The sequence below is a fragment of the Camellia sinensis genome, chromosome 4 (assembly GCF_055761805.1).
Source record: "Camellia sinensis isolate YWXY chromosome 4, ASM5576180v1, whole genome shotgun sequence".
Lineage (NCBI taxonomy): Eukaryota > Viridiplantae > Streptophyta > Magnoliopsida > Ericales > Theaceae > Camellia > Camellia sinensis.
In genome coordinates this window covers 31,275,837-31,290,701 of record NC_138964.1, presented here as the reverse complement: position 1 = coordinate 31,290,701, position 14,865 = coordinate 31,275,837, and the positions used below count along the sequence as shown (strand labels likewise).

The 14,865-nt window shown below is 37.1% G+C and overlaps 1 protein-coding gene across 1 annotated transcript; it reads left to right on the top strand.

The window, feature by feature from the left end:
• The first annotated feature begins 2,446 nt into the window (after positions 1–2,446).
• LOC114293419 (disease resistance-like protein CSA1) lies at positions 2,447–14,163 on the top strand. Its single transcript, XM_082924543.1, has 4 exons — positions 2,447–2,753; positions 11,730–12,596; positions 12,675–13,290; positions 13,827–14,163. Exons 2-4 carry the CDS (start codon positions 11,781–11,783, stop codon positions 13,931–13,933), a joined length of 1,539 nt encoding a protein of 512 aa, XP_082780669.1. The 5' UTR covers positions 2,447–2,753; positions 11,730–11,780; the 3' UTR covers positions 13,934–14,163.
• Positions 14,164–14,865: the final 702 nt, after the last annotated feature.

The following is a 14,865-nucleotide window of genomic DNA, read 5'->3' as shown; positions in this document are numbered from 1 at the left end:
TGTTGTTTTGTATATATATATATATATATATATATATGTTTATTGGGTTAGATTTGTTAATGATAATCTGATTTATTGTTTGATTTCTTGCCATGGTTTGATTATTGGGTTAGATTTGTTTGATGATAAACTGATTTATGTTAAACGGGTTTGTGTTGATGATAATTTTGTATATATATATGATTATTGGGTTAGATTTGTTGATGATAAACTAATTTACTGATTTATTGTTTGATTTCTTGCCATGGTTTGATTCTTGGGTTAGATTTGTTTGATGATAAACTGATTTATGTTAAATGGGTCTGTTTTGATGACAATTTTGTATACATATATATATATATGATTTCTTCACTGTCAGAGATAGTAAAGCCCCATCTACTATCTCGCCCACAATATCCACAAATAAACACTCCTCTCTTTCATGGGGTTATTGGGATTCTTGGAAAACACTGAGTTTCACTTGCATATTCCCAAATGAAACGTCCATAACCCGATACGACAATTAATACATGCATTAGCTGTAGCCAAGAAAGGTTGATCTAAGATCACCGGGATTTGTTTTCTAGAGCTGCCTACCGGTTCTATATCTAAAACCAAAAAATCAACAGGAAAATAAAACCTATCAACCTTTACTAGCACATCCTCAATTATACAGCGTGGCACTTTTAAAGACCGGTCAGCCAACTAGAGTGTGACAGTAGTAGGCTTCTACTCGCCAAGCCCGAATTCCTCATACATAGAGTATGGCAATAAATTAATACTAGCCCCTAAATCTAACGAGGCCCTATCAATGAAATGGTCCCCTATAATGCATGTAATGGTTGGAGCACCTGGGTCTTTAAGCTCAGAGGGTGTGCCACTCAATAAGATGGAGCTTACTTGCTCTGTGAGCATGACCTTTAAGGACATGTGTGTCATAGATTTACGTTTTTACGTACAAAGGTCTTTCAAAAATTTGGCATAGGAGGGTACTTGCTTAATCGCTAACTTGTTTAAAAACCTCCATCATCGCTTCTATGGATGTCGTCTTCTTATTAAAAGGGGGCGGTGTATCAAGGTATTGGGGAAATGATGCCTTCGGCACCTATGGTGCCTTAGACTCATGTGAAGTACTAGGGACTAAGTCATCCCCCTTATGTGTTTCTCCCTCACCCTTGCTCTCATTGGGTTTATCACCGTGGTCACCTTTCTTACCCCTAGTTGCATCAAACACAACTAGCCGAGGCTCTAACTCATTTCCACTCCTCAAAGTAATCACCGTTTGCACCTGTTCATGATGCTTTCCATTCTCACTTGTCCCCTCTGCCCCATATTGACCCTTAGGGTTAGCCACAGTCTGACTCGGTAATTTTCCCTCATCTCTCATATTCATGTTATTAGCCATTTGACCTAATTGGGCCTCTAACTTGGCAATAGAGCGAGTGTGGGAGTGAACTACTGGTGCTAACCCCTTAAGCTCTGAAAGAACTTTCAACACTTGAATTGTGATGACCCGGAATTTTTTTTTTTAAAAAAAATAGACAGTGCATAATTTAATTGAGCAAATTTTCGGATTTGACTGCTGTGTATATTTTGTGCAAAAACAGTTCGATTTTTTTTATATTTTTTTAAAATAGTTTCCGATCTAAGAAAATTATGAAATTTTTATATGCTGTTCACATACGAGTCTAGAAACGTTGAGTAAAAATTTCAGAATTTATTGATGAGTATTTAATTTATGAAGATTCACGGACTGATCGGTGTTCGGTCTACTATACAACAAAATTTGATATTAAGTTTTGAGTCTTTAGGCCATGACTTGAGATTAGTTTGTTGAGTCTACTTTGATGTATTAATGGGTGATGTTTAAATTATGGTTGAGACTCATGATTTAGATTTAATTTAATTTGAGTTTGTTTAGTAACTCACATTTAACTGTTTGGTCTTTTTTAATTATATGATTGGTAATAATCACCTCGAGCGTATTTAATTCATTATCTACTTAAGACTAAATTAGAGGTTTATTTGAAGTTGGTAAATTTTAATCATTTTAAATCTAATTGGTTGAATTGATTTGGAAGCTATATTTTTATAAACTTATAAATATTTTATTGAAGGACTTAATGCATTCCTTTAAAGTATTGTTGGGCAATTACTTTTTGGAGACCCATTTAAAGAACATTTTCATACATTTTAAGGAATAAAACAAACACATCACTAATACCTTTTTCTTTGGCCCACCAACCCACGTGATTACCAGAGGCTACTTTTTCTTGGTTATTAGATTTTGTTTATTAGTCTTGTTATCTTTCCATATGTATACATTGCGTATATATAAAGAAGACTAATAAATATTCAGTTTTAAATTTGTAAAACTATCTCCTTTAAATCTCTTGACTTTGACTGGTTGGTGAGCCATATCTTTTTCTTGGGACTGCCGAATACACAGCATCCCCTTCATCATTAGTTTGGCTTGTATAACACTTTCCCCAATTTCTCAAAACTGACCACAAGTCCCTTATCTTCTCCCATGTTTTGACTTTCTTCTTCCAAACTCTTTTTTTTGTGAGCTTGGGATCAGTCCTTGATCTTCCATTATAAGATCTAGCGCTTGGGTGATTTATTTGAGGCCTTTAGCAAGTGTGATTTAGTGTGAAGTTTGAGGGATTATTGAGAAGCTCGTGGCCATCTTTGAAGATCTTAAAGATTGGTGGTTGATCTCTAGTCTTCTTTATCTCCTTTTTGCTATATTTGTTAAAGCTTCTATTCAAGAGGTAGGGATTTTTCCTACACATCTTTATGTACTTTTACTTGATTATATGGAGCTTAGAGTTGTATATAATTTAATTAGAATTTTTGAAAAATTTGTGATTTATTTGCTTAAAAGGAAAATTTTGAGAAAAATAAAGAGTTGATGTCCAAATTGTAAAACTGCAAACTTGGAATATGTTTGTAAGGTTATGAAAGAGCTACGTTTTAAATTTGAACAAAAATAGACTTCGATTCGATTGATTTTGAAATTTTTACCGGTTTATGACCAAAAGAGTATTTTTAAAAAAACAAAAGAATTATGTTTAACTTTTGGGGCTTTTGATCAAAATAGGATGTCATAGTTGAATAATGCTTAGAGAATGAGTTTGGAAAGAAAATGATGTTTTCTTGGGCATTAACGGTATTATTTTGCTTAATGTATCTGTTGGAATAAAATCGACACGGTTAGAAATGGACTTTGAGAGATTACCGGAGGTGATTGTAATATGAAAATTAGTGTAGTTGTTCATATTTGATGAGATGTGGAATAGATTGTATTTATCATAATTTTTTGAATTCAGGGATTGTTTGGGATGACTTAAATAAGTGCACTTTTTGTCTTTTTATGAAAAGATGTGCAAAAAAGTAAAGAGGTGATGTGATGAAAAAAAGATAAAAAGATAAAAAGATGAATTATTTTGGGTATGCCAAACTTGGCCTTAATTGTTTAAATATCTGTTTAGAAATATCTGTATTGGGTTATCGGTGAAGGATAGCCATGATTATTGTAGAAATGCATGAAACTTAGGTAAATTAAACCACATTTCTCATTTATTGCATTGGACATTGCATTACATTCATTTCATTGAAATGTATCTGTTTTTAAGAAATGTTTGGAAATGTATCTGTTTGCGAAAAAATGAATACTTGGTAAATCTGGGTAGGGGGTGTAGAACCGTGCGGTTAGGTGTCGAGCCTTCCAATTTACAGGTAAAAATGACAGTGGTAGTGCATTAGGGCCTACTTGTAGACATTCACCTAGAGATTCATAGAGCATGTATTCATGTAACAAATACGGTTTAAAATGGAAATGGTTTTATATCTGTTGTTGTATCTCAGCATTGCATGCTTTATAAAAAGAGAGATAAATTGTTTTATCATGAGCATGGCATGAGCATACTCTTCTTTAGTCTTGTCATAGTCCATATGTTGTGTAGTACATCTCTACTAGGTTGTGGCTCACCCTATAAGGGAAACCATTTCAGGTACATGTGATATGCCTCCGCCAAGGCACTGACTTGGGAGGACTCGGAGCTGAGGCTTCATTTTTGTTTTATTGTTATTTGTTGAATGTAAACCCAGGGCTGTATTTGCGTTGAGTTGAAACTTCATTTGTGTAAACAAGAATGTTCTTTGATAAATTTGCAAACTTGTAGGGCACTCATTATTTGTTTGGCTTCCATTTCATACTTGTTGTAAAATGCATGCTTAGTATTGGAACTGGGGCATTGAGATGTGAACAACATACGTTTGACATTAGGGATTAAATGGAACTGGATGTATGGAATAGTTAGTTATAAATATGGGTTTGTCTATCAGGTGGGTTTGTTGTATAAATAGATATACCCTGCCGAAATTTTTGGGGTGTCAAATGAGTCTCAAAGGCTAAGTTGCCTTGACAAAGGTTACCGGTAAGGTTGTGGTGGGCGGTAGGAAGATTGGTTGGCAAAATTATTAAAATTCTGCCTTTATGGTGAAAGGTTGTACGATGTGCCTTGTGAATGAGGTCTTCATGAAAAATTAGGGTGATTTCTCCATCCCGGGTTATATGTGTTAGAGTATGGGTCATTACCGGTTTGGAGAATCCTTGAGCCATATTTACATGCTCTTGGACTAATTCTAGAAATTGTAATGCCAAAGGGCACTCACTCAAGTCATGAGCAAGGATCACACAAATAGCACATGCCTTGTAAAATTAAGGTTGTGGTTGTGTAACACGCCCGCGAGGGGCCCTCGCTATAGTTCAGACTCGATTTGTGTCACAGTTCTTAATCTAAACCAAAGAGTCCAAATCTGGCAAATCGTTTTGAGAAACAGATTTTTGAAAAAGTAGTGCCAAACATGGACTGCTTTGCCAGATGCAGAGTCGCCACCTAAATATTTTTTAATGGGGGAATTTAGGAAACCCTGACTCGGTGCCGAAGGCCACATGTCCGTCATCACCGGAGTTGTCTCGGCTCAGGAGCTTGGGTACGATCGGGGAAGGTCAACTATGAGCACCCCCTTTCGCCCGGTCCGAAGACCGGCCTCTACTAACCGTGATATCCGTTTTTGAAAATTTTATGTGTTCTTATACCGATTATTAGCCTAGAATTACTATGTTATGCGCGCAGCAAACAAGTATAGACTAGATTGCCTAATTTGGGAATAAACATTGCATATCCGTTTGTTTTGGAAAGATGTTTTAGAATTTGCTACTCGCAAGTAGGCTAAAATGCGGATTTCAATGAGTTTTCCCAACTCAAGCAATCCAACCTCCACCCACAGGCATTCAAACAGTTTATCTCACGTAAGCATTTAGCCGCATGGCAAGCATACTGTCATGGCAACACTCACACGCATGCAGGATGCTAAAACATAAATGCTTACATCGTACTCCGTGCCAAAACAGTAAACTAGTTAGCAAACATGCATGTCCTAGTTCATGTTAAGAATGGCTAATGCATCGCATGCAAAAATGCAATCTAGACAGGCTCGGCTAACCTAAACATGGCATGTGGAACGCAATCAACTATCACATATTCATTTTGTGAATTGAAGTACAAATGCAGTTAGCGTGATGTACCGAGCCTAATGCATGTAATACAAATGCATGGATGCACGCATACATAGCATAAGGTATGCTAAATTTTAAATATGCCCTAATCTACCATCATAAGCAGGTAAATAAAAGGGAAGAAAGACGTGAGGTTGGAAGACATACACCCACTCACGCACACTTATTACATAATTGCCCTCGCTCGGGGGAACCAAATAAATATTACAATCCGAATGATAAGCAAATAAAATTATTACAGAATTTCTAATTAGTTAATATAAAGAATGCAAAAGAAAGAAGAGGATGGCCGCAGCCTCTGCCTCGGGACGCGCGAATGATGCATGCTCGAAACCCGGCCCGCCTGGAAAACCCGCACTGTACTTCTGCCACCTCTGTTTGTACTGCCCTATCTCTCTGAAAATTGCCAAAACCCTAGAACAGGTTCCTTGCATGCTGTAGAGCACCACCGGCTAGACAGAATTCCCACCGGCAGTCCAGAATTTCCATCGGCTGCCTTTGGATTTATCGGCCGTTCAAAGATTGCCGGTCGGCACTAAAATATGCCGGTCGACAGGAGCTTCCTGCAGAAGACAGTTTTGACAGCAAACAGAGAACAGACAATGCATGGCGTGGGGTTTCAGGCATATGTGAGCATGGTCATGCTTCCCATCATGCTTTGAACTCAGGGAAGCATGACCCTCGATCCTCGAGCCATCAATGGTGCATGATAGCCCGAGGGATCAAGTTTGCCACTTGATATAAAGATGCATGCGACACACAAATGAGAGCCAAGGCCTTATCATGTCGAAGTCAAAGGCCCCGGTGACCGAGAGTTAAGGCATGTTTCATCACTTGTAGTATGAACACCCCTTGACACTCACACTTGGTTTGACACCCCAAACCAAGTAATGCAATGCATGTTATGCAAACATTACTCAAATGCAACATGATACCAATTATGCAAAACATACCAAGTGTCATGCAACTAATATGGCAAGCATACAATGCTAAGCATGCAAAGTGCAAATGTGATGCAAACATGGACCAATTTGCCATAAAGTTAGCATGGGACAACACATTAATGAACCAATCATGCAACAAACATGAAACAATCATGCAATAGTGGCTTAAAATGGTAAAGGGGCAGACCCTCACCCACCCCAAAACAGTGGCAAAAAGTGTCCAAAAGGTGGAATGCTCATGCCAACAAGCAAATCAAAGGTCTTAAGGTTAAGGCACAAAAAGGAGGCACTTCACTCCTACCAACACGACCACTCATGGCATGATTAAGACAAGTAAAAACAGAATTTTTACAGGCAAAATAGGACTCCAAACCCTCTTAATATGGCAGCCAAAGTGGCTCCAAAGAGGTGCATGCACCAAGGCTCATATCTAGGCATGAAATGGCACACCCTCAAGGCATGGAAGAGGTCACAAATGCAAGCATACAAGCATGATTTATGGACTGAAATGGGGTCCTAAATGATGCCAAATCATGAGGATGATCATAGTTATGCATGCTAGAGGTCAAAATGCTCAAAGCTTACAAGCCAAAACATAAAGAGACGACATCAAACTACGCAAGCATGGCTGAAATGAAGGGCCAACAGACCTTAAACATGGTAAGACAATGCCAAAACCTTCATGAAACTAAGCCTACATATGCAAGAATCATGGCCTAAACACAAGGTGCCTTTCTAAGCCAAAAGGAGCAATGCAAAGCAAGTACTTTAAGCATGCAAAGAGATATAAATCCGACCAAAAATAGAGATTACATATGACCTAAAAACACCTAAAAAGTTCTGAAATAAGGCAAAAATCAAGCAAGCATGCATGTTACCCTTTAAGCCAAAATGCAAGGAAATAAGATGATGAAGGGAGATGGGTGTCCCTCCCCTATGCAAGACTTCAAACCACCTTTCTTAACACTGAAAATCAACTGGTTTTTAGTGGTGAAAAGACCAACACACTCAAGCAAACAAGGCCTCACAAGGGAAGCACAAAAGGGGCCAAATAAAGCCTAATAAGGTGAGTTTGCACTCAAACCACAAAACAACCTTAATGAAAGTTCTAAAGCATGAAAATGTAAGCTTTTTTTGTGTTATGCACAAAAGCTAAATCAGCAAGCAAGATAGGTAAAAAAATATTGCAAGTTTGGGGAATCTAAAGCAAAGTGCTCACCCTTGAAGATCCTTTGAAGATCAAATGGTCCAGCCCTCTTCTTTTGATCAAAATCAGTCCAAAACTCAAGAATCAACCCCCCAAGTCCCTCAATCTCGGAGCAAGGTGTAATAGTGTGTGTAATGGTGCAAAAGTAAGGTAAAATCACACTTTTAGGCCAAGAAACACACACAAAGGAGGAGAGAGGGGGAGATATAGAGATAGGGTGTATCTATCTATGGAAGTTCTGGTTTTTGCCTTCAAAGTTTTTCTAACCTAGAGCCAAGAGGAGAGCCTTCCTCTTATAGAGGTCCCTCTTGCAAAGCTTATACAACAAGCTTGCTTGGAGGGACATCCCTCCATACACGTGTATGGAGGGAGGCAGAGTTGGTGCCAGCTATCACAGCTGGCACAAAATATCTCCATAAAGTGGATGAACAGTGGCCGGCTGCCCAAAAATATCATTTTGACAAAATTTAGTGCCGACCGACAACAGACAGTGCCGACCGGCAACAAACAGTGCCGACCGGCAATAAAAAGTGTCGATGGCATCAAAAAGCCAGCCGGTGACCTTTAGCCACTGCCGGTGGTGTGTGGGGATGCCTCACAAGGCATTCCCTGCCCCTCCAAGGCAAAACACAAGTGTTTGGTGCAAAACCAGACACTAAACAGTCGAGTTCGGAGATCCTGAGGCAAGGCGCGTAGCCGAGACCTCCGGGAACTCCAAACGAACACAAACATGGATGATCACCGAGTGTTCAAACGGTGACGTCCAAGTCTTGAGGACGGTCAAAAATGGGGTGTCTACAGTTGCTGTGTAGGGACATGTCCTGAAGCTAATAATTGGTCCATTTTGTAGGAAAATGCCTCTAATTGTTAGGCTAACTCTAAGTTTTTCCTTACCTCGTAAGTGCCCCCTCTTTTTGGGCTCTAATTACTAGTTACCAGACTTGCCAAGCTGCGGAGGCATGGTGAAGAGAATTATCACATAGGTTCTCAAATAATTGCCTTGCCTCGTTGTCATTTTTGGACATGAGTGTCTCATCACAAAAAGAATTCACCATTTGACGGTGGGGCTCAGTTAAGCCATAGTAAAATGTTTGAACAAGTTCTAGCACTTGGTGGTGGGGACATTATTGGAGAAGGTCACGAAGTCTTTTCCATGTTTCATGAAATCGCTCGCCATCAATTTGAGCAAAATTGGTGATGGCTTGCCTGAATGGGTTAGTCTTACAAATGGGAAAGTAGTTCTCCAAAAACTTCTGCTGTAATTGGTCCCATGTTGTGACAAAATTAGCAGGCAAGGAGTTCAGCTAATGTTTAGCTTTGTCCTTCAGTGAAAATGAGAACAGTCGCAACATTAAGGCCTCATTGGTGAAATTCTGGATCCTCACTATAGAGAAAATTTCCAGAAATTCATGTAGATATTTGTAAGGGTCATCATGAGCTAGTCCATAGAATGATGGGAGCATTTGGATGGTGCTAGATTTAATCTCATAACGAGTAGCGATGGTGTTGGGTAACTGAATGCATGATGGTGATGTGTATGCAATGGGTGTGAAGTAATCCTTAAGGATCCGGTTGGGCCCATTTGGGACATTTAGGTTCCCCATCTCTAATGGTTCGAAGTATGGATATGGATATTCAAGCCTAGGAACACGGGGAAGCAACTCTAAGGTTTCTAAGAGTCCTTTCTAGTTCAAGATCCAAACTCCACAATTCAGGGCGACAAGAACGACGCCCCTGCATACACCACTCACACACACACATACACTAAGTTTTGACTCTTGTGCACTAAGTTATGAAAGTAAAAGATTAAAGGAGAAAATACTCACAACGGTTCAACGAAAACACTTTACTCATCTTGCCGATGCTTGACAAGTAAATCGTTGTCTCCAATCTCCACCTGAGCTCTCTATGTTTAGCACTTTGGTTCTTTGCTTGCGAGTATTTATTTGTTTTTTTTTTTTAAAACACTTTAGTACTACGGTTTGTTTTTAGAGCTCGGTTGCGCTCCGCTTGCACTTCAATGATAGTTTTACTTGCAAAAACTTTGCACACTTAGCAACACGAAAGTATAAAATCCTAAACTAAAAATTAAAATAAGAATATAACTTTAAATTAATTAATTTCACCAGAAGTCTCTGGCAACGGCGCCAAAATTTGGTGAGTGGTTTCACACACCAAAAATAAACACTAAACTATACCAAATTTCTTAAAATAACGGTAAGTCTAAGTATCGATCCACAGGGACAAACAAGAAATTAAACTAATTTAATTGTTAAATTCCTAAATTAATTTTGATGAAAGAGATGGTTGTTCATAACTTAATGATAATTAAATTAAACAAAGCGAATAAGCTAACAATTATAATTAAAGATGAAGTTATTGATTTTGGGAAAAACCTAGGGTAATAAATTCACCGCTAGTTACATAAATAAGGCTTCACTTTGAGATTGAATTATGTTACGGTTCGAACTAAATAATATTTCGTAACTACAAGTTCAAAGCATTGATCAAGAAAATAAATGCTTTCAATGTATAAGCATGAATCATCTGAAGTAGTATGAGTCGTTTGCTCTAAACTAGAGTAGCAACACGACTCGCACCTCATAGTATGGCTCGTCTCATACCTTGAACATGAAAAGCACAGAAAATCATTGCATGGGAAGCATTCAACAATCACATAAAGAAAAATACTTGAAGAAATAATAGAAAATTATATTGAAAATTTCTTGAGAATTATACAATTGTTCAAACCATTACATAAAAAAAAACCTATTTACTTGGCTAGGTTTTCATCAAAACCCTAGAAAGAGGAGCCTAGCCACTCATGGAGGCGTAAGAAGAAGTAGAAGAAGAAGAATTGCCCTTGAAACTTCAGAAAAAGCTTTCCAAACCCTAGCCCCTCATTTTCTCTGAAATATTTTTGAACCCTAATTACAGCCTCTTCTCTTTTTTTATTCCCAGCAAAACAGGCTTGAATTTACACGCACGTAGCCCTAGATGGGCCATTCAAGCGGCCCTCATTTCCGCTCGAGTAGTGGTGGGCCACACGTGCGGTAGAGCCTGGCCACACGTGTAGTGAGGTGGCAGGCCGGAAATTTTCATTACTCACATGGAGAATTTGTTTTACACCACTTTTTACTTGAATTTGCGTGTTGCCTACCAAATCTATACAAGTGCACAAAATACATCATCTCCACCAAATAAACAAAATTCAAAGACTATAAATGTAACTTAAGTGGCCCCAATATGGTACCTTTTGGCCCATATCAAGTGGCATACCGTTTGGCTTTACCGCCACATCTTTCGGGGGTTCACAACATGTTCCATGTATCTATGCTTAGGAAGTATGAACTAGACCCTTCACATGTACTTGATTAAGTTAATTTGGAGGTAGATGAGGATGCCACATATGAAGAACGACTAGTTCAAATCTTAGATGTCCGAGAACGAGTGTTGAGGGGCAAGACCATACCATTAGTGAAGGTGTTGTGGAGGCACCATGGAATTGAGGAGGCTACTTGGGAATGAGAGGCGGAAGTTTGCTCCAAGTATTCGAATTTATTTGAGAACACTTAGTTTATTCTAGATTATGATCTCTCTTGTGTTTGAGAATAAATAGTTGAATTTGTAAACCACTTGTTGTTATAATTGTTGTTATTTTGAGAGCACGAGAACTATTGTAGGATTGTTGCAATTTTTGTTGAACTCGTGCTTATGATTATCATGTTAGTGGTTGTTGGATTGTGGCCTTGGCCCATGGAAATTTTTTGATAAGAATAGTAAAATGTTGTTAAGATTGAGATCTCCATGTTATAATTAAATTGTTGTTATTGTGGATTCATTTTGCCATTAGTGTGGTTGTTACCACTTGGAGCCTTGTTGTTTGTTTGATCTTGTTCTTTGGGCGTGTTGAGGGGAGGTGTAATTTTGCATTTTGTTTACTCCAAATAAGATGTGAATTCCATAGCATATATATATATATATATATTTATATATTTTATTTCCTCAACAGGTTCTACACAACTTAAGGACCTTGAATCTCAGTTACTCAGAATATCTAACCATGAGCCCAGACTTCAAAAAGTTCCCAAATCTTGAAAGCCTATATCTTGTAGGTTGTGAAAATTTGGTTAATCTTCATCCATCCATTGGATCTCTCAGAAGGCTTGTTGGCATGAACTTGAGTGGCTGCAAAAATCTTGAGAGTCTTCCAAGTGGCACTGAATTGGAGTCTCTTAAAATTATTAATGCATATGGCTGTTCAAAGCTAAAGACTTTGGGAAGCTTTGAACATACCAAATGTTTACAAAGGCTTGTATTAGCTGAGTCCAGTATATCTGAACTGCCGTTAACAGTTGGACATCTTACCAATCTTAAAAGCTTGGTTCTGAGATGTTGTAAAAACTTGACGAGTGTTCCAAAAAACATCGGTCAGTTAAAAGCTCTTAAAAGTTTAATTCTCTCTCGGTGCTCAAAACTTCAGAAACTGCCTGAAGAAGTTAATGATCTAGTCAGTTTATTGGAACTTAATGTAGCCTACACAAGGATTACACAACTCCCGTATTCAATTTGCCGGCTCTGCTATTTGACAGTATTACATCTAGAGGGGAACAATTTTGAAAGTTTACCTTCAAGCATGAGCCAACTTAAATTGCTGAAGGAGATATATTTGTCCAATTGCAAAAAGCTTCAAGAATTGCCAGAGCTTTCTTCAGACATTAGTGTTATAGAGGCACGTCATTGCAAATCATTAAGAAAAATAGCGAGTCCATTCTTATACAAAGACATTCAAAGATTTGATTTTTTCAATTGTGTCAAATTGGTTGAAAATAAGGAAAGCAATATCCTAACAGATGAATTCATTTCAAATCTATTTCAGGTACTCTCTCTCTCTCTCTCTCTCTCTCTCTCTCTCTGGTTTAAGCACAATATATTGTGACCAATCTTCGTTGTACAGGGAAGTATTTCGCGTGAGATATACCAATTTAGAATTAAATTTCCTGGAAGTGACATCCCGAAGTGGTTCAACCATCAATTTAATAGTAAGTCTTCAGTATGTTTGAAGTTTAATAGCAGGTGCGTGGGAATTGCTATTGCTGTTGTTGCAATCGGAGTAGAGAATGTATTGGATTTTCTTTGGTTTGATATGAGACATAAGACGGTACATGTACTCAATCCACAGATAGAATGGGACACAGATTTCACTTGTATTAAATCCAAAAATGTGGAAGTGATCTACGTGACACGCGGAAATGTATTATTTGATTCAGCGGTGGAGAATTTAAATGAGGGTGAAGAATTTAAAGTTGAATGGGATTTTTGTGAAGAAATTGAAGTTGAATGGAATTCTCGGGAAACTGTTGTTCAAAAATGTGGGGTTCGTTGGGTTTGCAAAGAAGATTTTGAAAGGAATGATCATCAAGCATCCCAAGATGACAATTTGATTGTGGTGTCCCAAGGAGTTGAAAACGCTAATAATGCTCCGTTAAAGAGAAGACCTAGTGGAAGTGGCGACTTTCAGGAAGAGGACTGTCCCAATATCAAAAGGCCTAGGCTTGCCCAACCTAACAGAGGTAACATCCTGTTAAAAAAATAATATATGTAGAGTGCAAACTCACAAATTTTATATAAAAATTTTACTGATGTGTTATGTAATAATAAAGTTTTGAAATTTAAAATGAGACCTACTTCAATAATGATATCTGTACATTATACACAAAAATTGAAGGGAAAAATCCTTCAGATAAAGTATAACACACATCACAAGAATGAATCATCATTTCATATAATTTTTTTATTTACTATTACTTTTTTGAGAACATTATTTATCATTACTTGTTAAGGCCAGAATAACACGACATTCTTGTAATATATATCATAATAATAGCTATTTTGACTTTTAATACTTTTAATATAGATAGATATAAATAAGATAAATCATTATGTATTGATTTTTTTTATTTTTTTTATTTTTAATATAGTACTACCCTAACATAATAAGTGCCATATCGGTGTGTAAAATATATATATATATATATATATATGTATGTATTGTTAATTTGTATAACAATATTACTGTGTTTGAATCAATACTAAACACTTCATGTAGTGGAACAAGTGGGAGCATGGAAGAAGAGGAAGTCACCTAAAAGAAAGAAGATGAAGGTGACGTGGTTTGTACGTGACAAAAACTGGGTCAGGAAATCAGCTTTTTAGGGACAAATTTATTCTATACCTAAAAGTATAATATTTGTTGGGAAAAACTTTAGATCTGATTCATTAGTATGTAATATCTTGATTGTATATCATAAACTGATAGAGATTTCAAAAGTATCATTTCCAATTTAAAGGCTAGTGCCATGAACATTGTTTGTAGCATTCAACTATTCAATGAATAGATTGTAATTGGAGTTATATCTATCTACATAACAAAACAACTCAACTCATTGCATCTTCTTCTCAATGGCTTTGTTGAAATGCATTCAAAATCTAGCAAACAGCTCCCAAGTTTCAAATTGACACAAGCTTGCAGGACCTGCATAGAATAGGCCAAACTCTCGAATAGATTACTAATTAAACATTATCCAATGATAGATTAATTTAATAGATTGCGATTTAATGTGCCAATTGTAGTGTCTGCAGCAATCACACACATAAATCTTAGGGCTGGTTTGGCAACCTTAGAAAAAGTCAAAAAGTTATTTAAAAAATTAAAAAGTCTTCGCTATTCATAAAAAAAAAAAAATATTAAAAAATTAATATACAAATATTAATACATATAAAGTAGATGGCCCAAAATTGGTACTGACGTGATGAACCAATCAGTGACAGAAACCCAAAAAAAAAATTAATTATGTGTATCTTCACTAAATTGAATAGTAAAGTTGGGCCCATGGGAGCCCACCATGGGTCTCGTTTTGATAATCTGAACCGTTGAATATGTAAAACTCGTCTAGTACTATATGCCTGTAAAAAATTGCGTTTATCGGGTATCGCTAACTACATGATCAAATCAGTTTTTGTATAAAATAGACGGTGTTATAATTAACAGTTGACAAAAAAAATTAACACGATCAGATAGCTATCGATATCCAATCAATGTGATTTTTTTACAAACATTTAGTACTTGACGAGTTCTACACATTGAA